The 14,299-nt window shown below is 42.4% G+C and overlaps 1 protein-coding gene across 2 annotated transcripts in view; it reads left to right on the top strand.

Annotated features, from left to right (window-relative positions):
• Nucleotides 1-5,100: 5,100 nt before the first annotated feature.
• Nucleotides 5,101-14,299, top strand: part of TENT2 (terminal nucleotidyltransferase 2) — a 31,781-nt gene continuing 22,582 nt past the window's right edge. The window contains exons 1-3 of one of the 2 annotated variants that reach the window (XM_075590780.1): nt 5,101-5,560; nt 8,374-8,502; nt 13,242-13,494. In XM_075590780.1, coding sequence (XP_075446895.1) covers nt 5,394-5,560; nt 8,374-8,502; nt 13,242-13,494 — 549 coding nt within the window. In that variant the 5' untranslated portion in view covers nt 5,101-5,393. The remainder of the gene's footprint in view (nt 5,561-8,373; nt 8,503-13,241; nt 13,495-14,299) is intronic. The other variant, XM_075590773.1, reaches the window with a different exon arrangement.

Raw genomic sequence — 14,299 nt, 5'->3', positions numbered from 1 at the left:
GAGAGAGTCAGTCAGAGAGAGAGAGTGTCAGTTAGTCAGAGAGAGAGTCAGTCAGTCAGTGAGAGAGAGAGTCAGTCAGTGAGAGAGTGAGAGTCAGTGAGAGAGAGTGAGAGTCACTCAGAGAGAGAGTGAGTCAGTCAGAGAGAGAGAGTGAGAGTCAGTCAGAGAGAGAGTGAGAGTCAGTCAGAGAGAGAGAGTGAGAGTCAGTGAGAGAGAGAGAGAGAGTCAGTCAGAGAGAGGGAGGGAGTCAGTCAGAGAGAGAGTGAGAGTCAGTCAGAGAGAGAGTGAGAGTCAGTCAGAGAGAGAGAGAGAGAGTCAGTCAGAGAGGGAGAGAGTCAGTCAGAGAGAGGGAGAGAGTCAGTCAGAGAGAGGGAGAGAGTCAGTCAGAGAGAGGGAGAGAGTCGGAGAGGGAGAGAGAGAGTCGGAGAGGGAGAGAGAGAGTCAGAGATGCCAAGTGTCAGGAAAAAATCATTAATTTTATCGTTCTTTTTTAATACTGTACTTTTCAAAATAAACCTAAGTTTCTATGAAAATTGAAGTTTTTTTGTTTTTTTGCGGCCCACATAAACTTAAACCTTGTTTATTTGGCCCGTGTTAGCCTTTAAGTTTGACATGCTTGCTCTAAATTAACTGTCCAGTCATGAGTTTCATCCCACCATGTTTCAGTAATGCCTATGATATCATACTGCTCCCTTGCAGCTATTAATTCAAGCTCCCCCATTTTATCTGTCAGGCTTCTTGCTTTAGCAAGCATGCATTTAAGTTTTTTTTCAGCCTGTACTATTATCTTATCTGCTCCTTCCTTTCTGCGCCCACTTGGTTTAGTCTTTAGAAGTTTTCTAGTATTATCTGTATTTACTATGTTGGAAGCGTCATCGGCAATAATACAATGGATGAAAAGAATATGCCATGACGTGGCATTCCCCTCATTCATTGGCTACATGGGCCGCCCCCCATCCTTTGTGCAAGGCTTTGCCAGTGAGTTTCTCCAAAAACAGAGGGGTGAATCCTGTTCATGGAGACCTGTCAGTTCAGTTGAGAATAGAAGACCTCCCACAAGTCGGCAATTGATTGATGGCTACTCCACATTATAAATGCAAAAGGTGGTCTTGTCTCTATAGTTGTTGATATGACATGGTATACTGTAATTGTAGAATTCCCCAAATTACATCCTTTGCTAAAAAAATGAGGTGCAGAAGTGGGAGGGTAGCTGGTCATCAACTAGGAGACTTTTGCATGGGGAGCATGTTGATGAACAGTACATGAAAAAATTACAGGGCTACTTCACTTAAAGGTTCACTTCCTATTTAACCTGCCATGGAAACTACTTACACATATGACTTGGCTTATGGTTTGGTAAGCTCTAACTTGCATATGATTGGCCCGTTGCTGGAGTTTTGTGCTCTACAGGATCCTGCATACTGTATAAATTGGAAACAGCGTAAAGTGTCAGCATATTCCTAGAAAGCAATTTGCCACGACGCTAGGAAATTACAGATATGTGGCAAGTTTAAATGAAAGAAATTTTGAGTTTTATTAATTCCACTGAGCTCGTGAGAATTTAGGCTATATGGTAGTCATCTTGTTCAACGCTAAGCCTGTGTCTGATATATTTTAAGTTGATTCTGGTCCTGTCCCCTCCGGGCATTTCATTCACATGTCCTTCTGGTTTCTAAGTCAGTCTATTTCATGTGGACAGAATCAGGACTACTGGGGGCGTTCCCTCGCCCTCACTGACTTTTCCTCTGACTGTCCGGGGTTTTAACAATGTGCCGAGGTTACAGTGGCCTTAAAGTCTGTTCCAGAGTCAGTTAAAGTTGGTTTGTTTTATTTGATATAGTTTAATAGAGGGAGCGAGTTCCTTCTGTTTTGGTAAATAATAGGGGATGCTGAAACTAGATCCTTCAGGCTGTGGTAAGGCCGCTAGGCGGCATACTGCTCTAGTTGCATAATAATTTCCAGGTTTTTTAAGGCCAGATAATAGATATGGGTTATGTGAGGGATCTGACTTTTGGTGGATATTTGTCCGCTTGTGTATCCTTCAGATTGTAAGGGGGGTTATCACTGGTGGGGGCTTCTCTGCACAGTGGCAGCCTGCTCTGCTCTCCCCTGTCTGCAGGGCCCCCCTCCCTGACCATGTTACTAGACTCTACTCAGGCTACGCTCCTCCTGTGATGCAGCCGCACCTGCCTCTTTTATTCCTCGCCGGCTCCAATTAAGGAATACCATGGCAGAGGATGTCTGAGCACACCCTGGGGATCCTGATGCATACCCCACCTGTCCCTGTACCTCCGGTCCACTCTTTGCAGCCTATGCATGCCGTGCGGTCCCGGCGGCCATCTTGAAGCAGCCTGTACCTGTCTCAGATAGTTTTCACCAGGCCAGGCCGAAGAAACGCCACAGCAGAAGATCCGCAAACACCACCCGCAACACACTCTCTCTCCCCCTCGCTCTTCTACACACTCTCCCCTCTCTCTTACACACGCACGCAGACACGCACATGTTTTTTTTAAAAAATGTTTAAAAGGAGATGTTGGGGCACGCGGCAAAAAATCCTACAGTGAGAAAAACAGACAGAGCGCGCACTCTTACCTTGGGGCTTGTGGTGCTTCACCGATCCAAAGCTCCCTCCTCCTATCAGCCGCAAGTTGAGTGCGACTTCCGGCACCGACTGGAGCAGGGGCAGGAAGGATCACAGTGACCGGGCTGCTGCTGCTGAGCTGGGGGGCCGCCGGGACCTCTTGTTTCAGTTCTCCCTCCCTGGCGTCCGTGGAACCCCAGTTGATAATCACTGAGTTAAACAGTTGACAAGGTAGCTTGATACAAAAATTTAGATCTGGAAAACTGATGCTACATGATGTTCTTGGCTTCAAAAAATACAATGCATTTATTGACAATGCAATTGACAGAAGGCATATCTAACTAAGGCACTGAAAATATAATGATACCCATAAGACTGTGATGGTTACACTTGTAAGCAAGTTGAATGTTTCAGATTTGCAGTGACTGAGGTCACTAAATACTACTTAACAGCTTTCAGAAATGCTCACAAGTACTTTACGCAAGTCATTTTAATACAATAAAATCACAGCATGTCTCCCGATGTCTGTTGTACTCTTAGGTCCGGACCCATCAAGCATCGTTAAAATTGAGTTAATATTGCAGCTGGTAATGCTTTAGTAACCACTAAAGCAAAGAAGGAGTTAAACCCCCATACCTCCCAGAGGCCTAAACACCCACCGTGGGGCAATTACTCCCATCACCCAAATTGCCTAACCCTCCCTCCTCCCCCCCCCCCCCCATCACCCTCAGTGCCGGATTAAGACTTTGCGAGGTCCTAAATTATGATAAAGATGAGGCCCCTATAAAAAATGTAAAAAAAATATTGTGGGCAGGGTAACAGCCATAAACTGTTTTGAGTACTCCTCACAATTGAAATGTGGTATGTGAGTCCATTCCTTGAACTTAAACAAAACAGGAACTGTGGATATGAAGTCGAAGTCGAAGGAAACAACTAACTAAACCATTATGATCTTCTGTGGGTTCCTTACAAGGTGTTTGATCTCAGACACAATATTAGAGAGAGTTGGGTTTCCTTACAATTCATCTGATCTGAGACGCGCAATTAGAGAGGGTTGGGGGTTCCTCAGAATTAGGGTTTCTTAACCAAAAAAAGGTTGGAAACCACTGGTCTACAGTCATGCAGTAGTAAAATGAGATTGGAGAAAAACTCAATGAATACCACTTGATGTTTTTTGAACCAAGGTGTCTATGGAACCCTGATTTAGGAACTACTAACATGGGACCCCTGAGGGGGAAGGGTCAAGATGGCTGCCAACTTCATTGAAGTCTCACTAGTAGAGGCCAGTGCTATATTAAAAAAAAGCCATTCTCTTGGACATAAACACTAAAATGTCACTGATTTGGTACCTTGGAGATTTACATGTCTAAAGTATAGAAATTCCTAATTTTTCAGCTAAATATTTGGGCTTCTCCCTCACATAAAGGGATACTTTGGCTATCTTGTACTTTTTAATGCTAAGGAAAATAGCCTAATATACGGTGCACAAAAGAAAGACAATGTAAAGAGTACAGTAAAAGGAAAAATGTATTCAACGTAGTGTGTGAAATGACATCACGTCCTAGATAAGGCCTGAAAAGTTGGAGTTGTGTTTAGGTCATTTCAATGATTGATTTGTAACTTTTGCACTGTACTTCATGTCTTGTGAAGTGCTGGAATACACCGTCCATCCATTCTCCTGAATGAGCTGTAAGGTGTGTTCCAATGCCAGAAGGTATGAAATACCACTGCTTAGTTAACGTGGGCTTTTAAACCCCTAGGCTGAATATTTCAGAATATTTTTTTTTATATTATTGGTCACATTTTCTAAGCAGCGCTAAACCGTAAGACTCATTTAAATGAGTGGGCCTTTGGCTTGACAGTGCCAAGTAAATATGGCCCATGTCCTTTATCATGGCCTTTATTTCTTTCTCGTCGAGGTGCGAACTTTATAATATTTCGCTTCTTTTTCAGGACCTTGCATGACTAAATATGTGCTCGTTATATTTTCTGACTTTCCCAGTGGGACCCGAGGAGACGTTTCAACGTTTGTGCAATTAGCCCTATGCGCTGTGCAATATTTTTTTCAGAGACCTTTGGCAGAGAATGCCTATGCCTATCAGAGCACCATTCACGTGTTATGTGTCCTGGACCAGAGAGAATGCCCATGTTCACAACTTGCTAACACCATAGCGACATATCACATGATTTGCACATTTTGCTACAGCATTCGCAAAAGTGGCAAACCCTTTCAGACCTGGCACACATGACCGTGTACATTACTTTCTATGTGGATACACATAGATTTCAAAACATGAAGCAGGCCTGGGCGGGTGACATTTAGAGATCGTCATGGTGTTGTTGATTAAGCCCCAGATTGCCCACTATACGTTAGTTTGCCAGCGTTGCTATAATGCGTGTCTGGAATGGGATACGCAGAGGTTCGCGGCAGGGGGCGCTCCTGCATACTGGCAGCAGCTGAGTGGTCCGTTTGCTACCACGTGACTTTGCAGCCCGCTCCCCCTCTTCCTATTGTCTTCGCTGGTTACCATGGCAGCAGCTGCGGAGGCTCCACCCGCCCGCAGATGGCGCAGGGTCACCCGGAAGCGCTCGTCTCCAGGCGCGCGGGCACGTGATCACCGACCCAACTAAACCCTAGCGGTGGATCGGCGGCCATTTTCTCCCCCCCCGTAGCCGGTGAAGACTTTGTTGTCGGTCCTCCACCCCCCCCGTACACAAGGCCGAACTTTGTAAGCAAAGATCGGGCTCCGCAAGGGTCGCGGCGTGCGGCCTGACGACCCCAGCCTGATGTGCACCCACAGCCGGGAGGAGCATGTTCCCTAACTCCCCCAACCTGGGCCGCACTCCGCTCCGCCTGCCCCTTCCTCACCCATCTCCTCCCCAGCAGCAGCAGCGCGGGAGCCTCCTCAGCAAACTGCCCCTGAGACTGAACCCCCAGCAGCTGATCGAGGCCCAGATCAACTTCCAAAATAATGTCAAGTAAGTGACAGAGACTCGCACACACAATGTACACACAATGTTCACACACACACACACAATAATGTACACACGGTAATGTCACGCACATTGTTCTGTGATAAGACAGGCTTAACATAACAGGCTAGGAGAATGATACAGAAAACACTTGATTGCCAACCCCCCCCCCCCCTTCCTCATAATTATCATAATCGCAATATACACGCGCGTATGTCAACCTAAATAAATCCTTTTTATTTTAATCGTGGAAAACATGTTGAGATGATACTTGGTTGGATTCCCTTCTGCCTGAGGTTGGTGTGTTTCAGTTTGCACAGCCAGAGCCCATCTTCTCCCCTTTCCTCCCCCCAGGTGGGATTGCACATTTTTAATGGGAGAGAGAGAAAAACACAAACAGAGAGAGGGAAGACTGATGCATACCTAGAGACACGCTCACAGGGGGCTGTTTCGCTTCATGTACATACTTTGGTGATAGTAGGAAGTGTCTTGTGTGCGATTTAACAGGAGATGCACGCAGGGAGAGAAGAGTGAATACAGATGAGTGAGTAGAGATGAGGAGGGACTGACAGATGTAGGGAGAGGAGGCGGTAGAAATGAAAGTTTTGGAGATATAGAGGGAGAATGTGGTGGTGCCAAGGGAGATTGCAGGCAGCTCGCTGACCCATGTTCGCTAATGGGTGCCAAGCTTTAGCATGTCTCAACTCCCATTCATTTGAATGGGCGTTAGGGCGTGCTAAAACTTGGCACTCTTTAGTGACTTTGGGCCTATGAATATTAAGAAGTCTCTATTTACCCGGCAGCCAGCTGTATAACCACCTTTCTTCCTCTTGTTTAGCCTGCAATTATTTTCTACCAGATTATTAGGATTGAGTACTGCTTTGGGTAAAGTTTAGACTGGCATGTAAGAGTAGCGGTTTGGCTGGCCTCTTGTAACGGGTTTGGCTGGCCCGTTGTGGTAAGGGCAATGGTAAGAGTTAGGCTGAGCAAGTCCCTTTATTTATTCTTGTCACGGTTAAATAAGGCTAAACACGTGCCTTCTACTATTAATATTAACACGTGTGAATGGCAGCACACATTTTAGATGGCTTTCTGGTTGCGTGTCACCAATCACAATCTGCTGTCTGAAAACATTTTTGAACTTTAAGTTGGATGTATGAACTATCTTTATTTATTTTATTATCTTTATTGTGTAACACTGTGATATTTGGCATAAAGCCTACAATTCTGGAGACATGAAGTAACATTGTATACTTTAATACCAGTTGCACATCTACACAGAAAGCGGCTATTGAAGCGGATCCTGAACCCATACACAAGCCCCATTTTTACGTTGGGTTTCTAAATGGAAAACGATGTAACAATTTTAGTGATGTAGGTCATTGGGTTCAGAAAAAGTAATATGTAGAACTTTTTTGGTGCAAAAGTATGTAACTGATTTAAAGGCAAGTCAATTTTTTTTTTTTTACATGTAATAACTATTTAACAATCTTACAATGTTGCAACGTGCATAAGGAGAAGTACAGATTGAAATCTTAAATATTTCATTCATCATTGCTCTTTTTCTTCAAAAGACTGAGAGGTTTGTAACGCTGCAGTTTTCCCCAGACGCCTATGCGTTTAACTCCTATAATAGTATCTTGTCTCCTGGGCATTTCGTGCTCGTTTTTTTTGTATTTTTAGTGTTAATCATTGTTTTCTAATTCTCTAGTTTTCAAGGGCCATAAACAGGTCAGGTTTTCAGGATATCCCTGCTTCAGCACAGGTGGGTTAATCAGTGGCGCAGTCTTCAGCTGGGATATCATGAAAACCTGACCGGTTTATGGCACTTGAGGACTAGAATTAGCCACTCCTGCTCTAGGGTCTGTGGTTACCATTTGTAACCTCCAAACTGCTCTGGGCAATGGGCTGATCTCTCTTTTGATGTCCCAGACACCAAATCTTTCTGCTGCTCCCATCTCCTGAACTGAGCATCAGACTTTTATAATAAAACACCCAGTGAAAGGACAATACAGGATCTTTTACAGTAAACATAACAGCAATATGCAGACTCTGGTTTTAATGATGCATCATTATTGGAGTGGCTGCAGCGCATATAGATTACTCACTGTGCTCTTCTCTTGTTTGGAATAACATAACCCTAGTTTCTTATCCCCTGGTTTCTTGCATTGTAACGGTATGGAAGAGCTTTGCACCCTACTACAGCCTCTCGGATACACATGACATTACAGCTCGTGTCTCATAAGAATAAAGTAAAGGCAAAACATTTTTTAGGTAATATAATTTTGTATAGTTTTCTGAAATGAGGATGCTGGAGAAACAGCCATTGATCTCACACAGATTCACCAGGCAATGTTGTAACTCCAGATATACACTCGGCTATGTTTCTTTTTCATTGAAATTAGTGTCTCACATTAACTCTTTTTGGGAGAGAATGGCAGCCACACTTTATTTGTGCTGCCCCTCTCTTTTTCAGCCACAAATGTCTTTCCTACTGTTGCAGCCACATCTCAAATTGCTTATCCACAACCACTCGATCATGGACTACTAGGTAAAACTGAATATGTTATAAAGCTCCAGTCTGGTACATTTTGCAGCTTGTACAACCAGTTCTGGGTTAATGAAGTACAGTACCAGTACACCAACTTAAGGGCAGGCTGCCTGCTGGATTCATCAGTTCAACTCCTCACCAGATAACCAATTAGAGCCTGCGTATATGTGGTCATACTTATTGTCAAAAGTTAGATTGCTGTGCATTGAAACAGTGACTGTTTATAAAGCTGTATCCTGGCTACCTCAGTAATGTTTAAATGTTTCAGTCTTTCTAGGGTGCTGCTGAGTGGGAATCTCTTGTCCATCCCTCCTGTGTCGCCACAGCCATGGTCCTATGGGAATCAAAGCCTTTTGGTCACACCTGGCACATCGTCCTCCACGTTCCAGAACCGGAAGTGAGTTTTGGCGAAATATTGTTGTTTTTAAGGCTCTGCTTCCACCTTCCTGCTGCCAAAGAGGCTAGCAGTGCAATAGCAGATAAATGCATTGCTGCCCCCCCCCCCCGTGGCGCTGCAGGGGGTAATGCTGTTATTTGCACCTTTCACTACATCATTCAGAGGTCACAGGTAGATTTTCTTAACTACTTTCATGAATGAGTGTGCAGTGTTTCTCCGAGCAGTGCGTTTCTCACCTCTGCGTTTCTCCGAGCAGTGCGTTTCTCGCCTCTGCGTTTCTCCGAGCAGTGCGTTTCTCACCTCTGCGTTTCATACCTCTGCCATTTACACTTTCCTTTTAGAAAGAACATTGACTTGAGCCTTTTTTTTTTTTTTACTGGTTATGACGGAATATATCGCGTTTATTTATTCTCTCTGTTTGCACGTAGTTCTTTGCTTACAGTTTTTAGTGCAGCGGGTTGATTTCACTGCAAATTGTTCATTATGGGTATCACGGGCAAGGAGAGGAAACAGGATTTTTGCACGTGTTGCTGGATCAGTTCCAGGTATTTCTACGTTTCTGCCATGCAGCCTGTTCTTTAATAGGAAGCAGGAAGGAGGGCTTCTGAAACTGCAACCAAACAAAGTTACACGAAAGATGCCACGTTGGCACATTTCTTGCGGTCTAAAATGATTGGCACGCACAGCGCCTGTAAGCTCAGAATCCAAACCCACCACATCATATATAGGTTTGTGTCAAGCCGTGCTGCTGGGATTGTGACCTAATGTATTGAACAAAAGACAAAAGCCCCAGTGCTATATCTAACATGACATTATACAGTTGGTTATCCGATTTATCTTCTCAAAAGCAAGGGTCATTTAGTTCAATTCTTTAGCCAAAGTATTTAAGCCTACAACCACGTCATGTTATGGCCCATCTGTGTAGGTCCTAACACTGCCGCACCTGCAAAAAGCTCCCACGGCCTCTCTAATGGAGGAAGAGCTTTCTTAATAGACTGGTCATTCACAGGTGCTGGAAGCAGGAAGGAGAGGTCTGAAACTGCAACCAAAAAGAGTTACACTAAAAATTCCCCATTGGCACATTTCTTACGGTCAAAAATTATTCATTTACTTAAAGACCAAAATAGCTTTGTTGTAGTCACCCTGCACCCTCAAAAATAAATCAGCTAGCATCTGTTGTGTCTTAATAGATATATTCTCTATATTAGGCCACAACAAACACAGTAGTTCAGTGTACTTTTTGTATGTAGAGCTTAACATTAGTTTGTAAAATACACACTACATTGGAGCCTTGGATCTCTATCTTCCTGTTTCTTCCTTTTTTTTTTTAATTTTTAAAAAAATTTTTTTAAACAAGTGATAATTATATCCCTATTTTTTGCCTGGAGGATTAAACGCCCAGATGCACAGGGTCACATCTGTAACCTCTGCAGGATTTCATCTCCTTGGAGTGTGCATCTGTGTAGCAAGCAAGGTCTCAATGGGACTGTTATGCTCTGCCGTATAACCTAAATAGCTTTTATGAAGATGGAAAAGGCTTTCTTACTACTGTAAATACAGTACGAACTAGCGCTCCCGGCTAGTCTAACTCAACATCAAAACATGTGAAATTGGTTTCTCTCAGAAAATTGTTGACTTAATTCCTACTCAAAGTAACAATCCATACATTCTAATACACACTTAAAGCTGCAGTTCAGTCTTTTTTTTTTTACATTTATTTTTTTACTTCAATAGTTTCATGTGTGCAATCTCTAATTAGCTAAAGAACAGTATAGCTGCAGGTCAATTCGTTTTCCATGTATTGATAGGTCGAAATTTGGTGACATATTAAAAGCTGGGATTTGTTTATAATCTGCTTGACTGGCAGTGGAAGCTCATGAATATTCATGAGCACTCCTGCACTGACATGTGCTAGAGGGAGGGCAGAGCTGACAAAGGGGTGTGCCAGGGCTTGTGACAGGACATGAAGGGGCAGTGCCTTAGCAAATGGCTGTTAAAATAGAATACAAGAAAATTGGTCTTTCAAAGTTGTTTTTTTAAAAACAGAAAATGCTAAAAGTATTTTTTCTTACTACAGAACTGATTTATTAAAAAAACACACATGCAGGATATTGACTGAACTGCAGCTTTAATCATTAAATTGTCGGACAACATTTTTGTTTTAATATATGCAGCCTTTGATTACCTTTATTGAAAACTAATTACCTAAGCTGCCGATCGATTTGTTCTCCTGTTTTTAATCAGCAAAGATCCTGCTTCCCAGGGTTCACTTAATGGCCGCCTTTCAGTTTCAATCAATCCTTTAGTCAGTAACTCTGCAACTACAATGTATTCTTATGTTACTAAAATAATGTCTTTTGTTGCAGTTTGCAGCCCAAACTGCTGGGTATATTGGCAACCAATTATGAGAAACAGGAAAGTGTTGCCAATATCTTGCACTGGGGCGGTGGGCTAAAACCTGCTATAGAAATCAAAGGATGCTCAGTATATTGAAACTTATTTAACATGGCATTAAGAGTTGAATAATAATTTTAAAAAAGTGTAGCAAGTATTATCTAATACCACAGAACTGATTTATTTAAATAAAATACAAGTAGGATATTGCACGTGTCCTTTTAATGGGACACATGTTCAGGAATTCAATCTCATGTAAAACATTGAAAATGAGCTGGCTTTATCCCACCCATTATGTCTCTTGGATGCATTGCTTTGTCACAGTGTTTAGTTATCCAACCTTTAAGAGGAATAAATACTATATTACTTTTAAATCGCTGTATTAAACAACGAAGGCATTATTGGGCTAATAATATAGGATGTTTCTCAGATGGGAACCCCAAATATCTGGTAGTAAAGGGGCTATAAAGAATGGACCTATATACTTTTCTGTTGCCCCTAAAATAAAGCTTAAATTGCCAACCCCCCTGCTCCCCAAGGCTTGAGAGGCACTGAAGTGTAATGCAATATTAAATAAGGAGCGGTGACACATGCCTCCCTAATATACTAACACAGGAAAGGAGTAAACCTGTTTTAAGAAGACAATGGCCATTTAAATATGATAAAAACAGACTATCAAATACAGAAATACAAAAGCAAATGTGTATATATATGTTTGTATTTTATATTAATGATATTTTTAGGTGTTCGATTTATTTTAGATTTTTTTTTTTTGCTTATTTCTTGTATTATTGGGTAGATTTAATTACAGACTTGGCCAGTGTGCCTCTGCCCTTGTGATTTAATACTTGACTTATTCGGTTACACGGGCTTACTCTTGCATACGATGAGATGAGGCCCTGAGCTATAGTATATTGGGTCAATTTACGCAGTGTCATGAACCAAGAATTTCACATGCTCAAAAGTAACAAATATTGTGTGTTACTGAATTTTGTTGCTATTACTCAACATGAAACCAAGAATGAGAACATTAATTTGTGTTGGTTTGTAAAAGATTGAACAGAAACTATTGTTCTGGTTTTCTGATTTACGAAAGTCCTACCCCCCTTTTTGCTTTTTTTTTTTATTTTAAGACCAACACTGCTTGAAACCGAAATATAAAACTTGCAGAAAAGCAGCCTCTGCTTTAGCTAGTTTTTTTTGTATCCTGAGAACTTGTTCTGTATGTTCAGTTCCCCCACACTTGACTTCCTTGTTTCAATTACAGCTAGTGTTGCTGTGTGGGATCTGATATATCTATATATTATATCACCAACGAATGTCTAACCTTTGTAACAAACTAGAAGAAGGCTCTTTGTTTAACCTCTTTGTTTCCAGAAGAGCCACATTGCATGACACTTGCTGACCCATCTGGCAGCAAAGCAGTTTAACAAAGAATTGATGATATTACTAGCTGCCTATAATGCGCCAGTGTTTCACTCCTCCGGTGCTAACGAGGCCTCCAGTACAGTACAACACTATTTGTTTCCCGTTACTTCATTTCTGAAGTACTTTCTTTGTATCCTCACTAATGTTTGCACATTATCAGTGTACAACAATTGCAGGTGTAGTGACGAGTTTTTAATGATTTCTTTTGTGCTTACCTGTTGTTTTACCGACCGTGTTCACTCTCTCTGGAGAACATTCATGTTGGTCCAGTAAACGAATGGATCAATTGACAAAAATCTTTGTAATGTAAATAATGACGGGTACTTTGATTAGTTTTTTTTTTTTTACAAAACATATAACTGCTAGAAACATGCTTTATAACTAAGCTTGGGAAGACTTGCACAGTGAATATGGGTTCTTTTTTGCCCAGATCACCATTTTTACTTTATGTACAGTCTAAACTACACAGGCAGATTCTACATTTTGAATCATTATTACGGTAAGAATTTTTTTTTTTCACAATTCATATTTTATCCGTTTTTTCACTGTAATTGGAAGGGGGTTAATATAATCACTTAGCTCTTCACTGTGCGCGTACAAAAATTATTGTAAAGCATTTTAGAAAAAAAGCGTTTGTTTTTTTGTGTGTTGCAGTTGTACTTTATTACTAGTCCAAGTGATGTTATCACTTTTACAGTAACAAATGAGTTGCTGATATCACACGCATTACATTAGTATTTTGCCAGCGACGGCTTTCTATGTAGATGATCTTTAGCTCTCTGGCCAATGACTCTTACACTGAGTATCCTTCTTCGTTTCACGGTTTGTTCCCGCTGCATACAGTTCAGTGTTGGGTGATGGTTATTGATTAAATGGAAGATTAGAAGCAGTGAGTCTGTGCTTTTTTTCTTTTTCAGGAGACGGAGCGATGAGGGAAATGTTCCCTATGATGTCAAGCGGCAAAGGTTTCAGTCTCCACATCAAGCATCAACTCAAGTTCACCAAAGCGTGCCTTTAAGAGATGACCGCAGATATTCACTTCCAGCGTCAATTGCGTTGCCATTGCTGCCAGCACCTTCAACTCCCGAATTGAATGGACGTGTTCTGCCTTTGGCAGACTCTTGGTTGTATGACTACGCAGAAACCACTTTGCCTGTTGCTAAAGACAAGGTATTTGTTTAAATAGTATGTTCCCAGTTTCACTGGCAATGAGCATCTCCGTCTTTTAAATGTCCTTCGCCGCTCCAGGGGGGCACACGGGACATCTTTACACCGCCGGGTTCAATGACGTCAGCTCGCACCGGAACTTGCGACACGCAGTTCCGGCGTGCACTGGCATGAGAACCCGGCGTGGACCATACAAGAGAGGCAGGCAAACAGCTGGGGAGACGTGGGGCCCGGCGGCAACAAAAAGCCCAACCGGCGCCGGCCGGGCCCCCTTCCTGAAGCCACTGCCAGTCCCTCCCTTTAGCCACTGCCAGCCCCTCCCTTTAGCCACTGCCAGGATAGTGAGGGAGAGAGGCAGCAGCTCGGGGTCGGCAAACTGCAGAGAGCTGCAAGTAGCAGTGGAAAGAGCCGCATGCAGCTCGGGAGCTGCAGGTTGACGACCCCTTGACTAGGTGATCTAATATCTGTTGGGATGCTTAAAGGTCGGTGGGATACCAGGCTGTTTAAATTGAGTTGTGTGTAAGTCTGAATAATATTTGACAAATTCTTCTTCAATGTGTTTCCGCAGTGTGTATATACCAAATCCTCAGCTATCTTAATTTTTGTGATGTGGTTTTTAGTTCTTTGTTTTTTTTAGTTGGCCAGGCCAGTAGAGATGAGTTTTTACTTCCGTGCTCCTAATACCTTTGTTTCGTTAGGCGTAGGGAGTGATGGATTTTATCTAAATCTAATTCAAGGAGTTGTGTTTTTTAGTTTTATGTTTTTTTTGTGTGGCCTCCCCACCATCATTTTTATGTTGGTGTTGCAG

This window comes from Ascaphus truei, chromosome 1, assembly GCF_040206685.1.
Source record: "Ascaphus truei isolate aAscTru1 chromosome 1, aAscTru1.hap1, whole genome shotgun sequence".
Taxonomy (NCBI): Eukaryota; Metazoa; Chordata; class Amphibia; order Anura; family Ascaphidae; genus Ascaphus; species Ascaphus truei.
The sequence above is the reverse complement of the archived record's forward strand: the minus strand, read 5'-3'. Positions and strand labels throughout refer to the sequence as shown.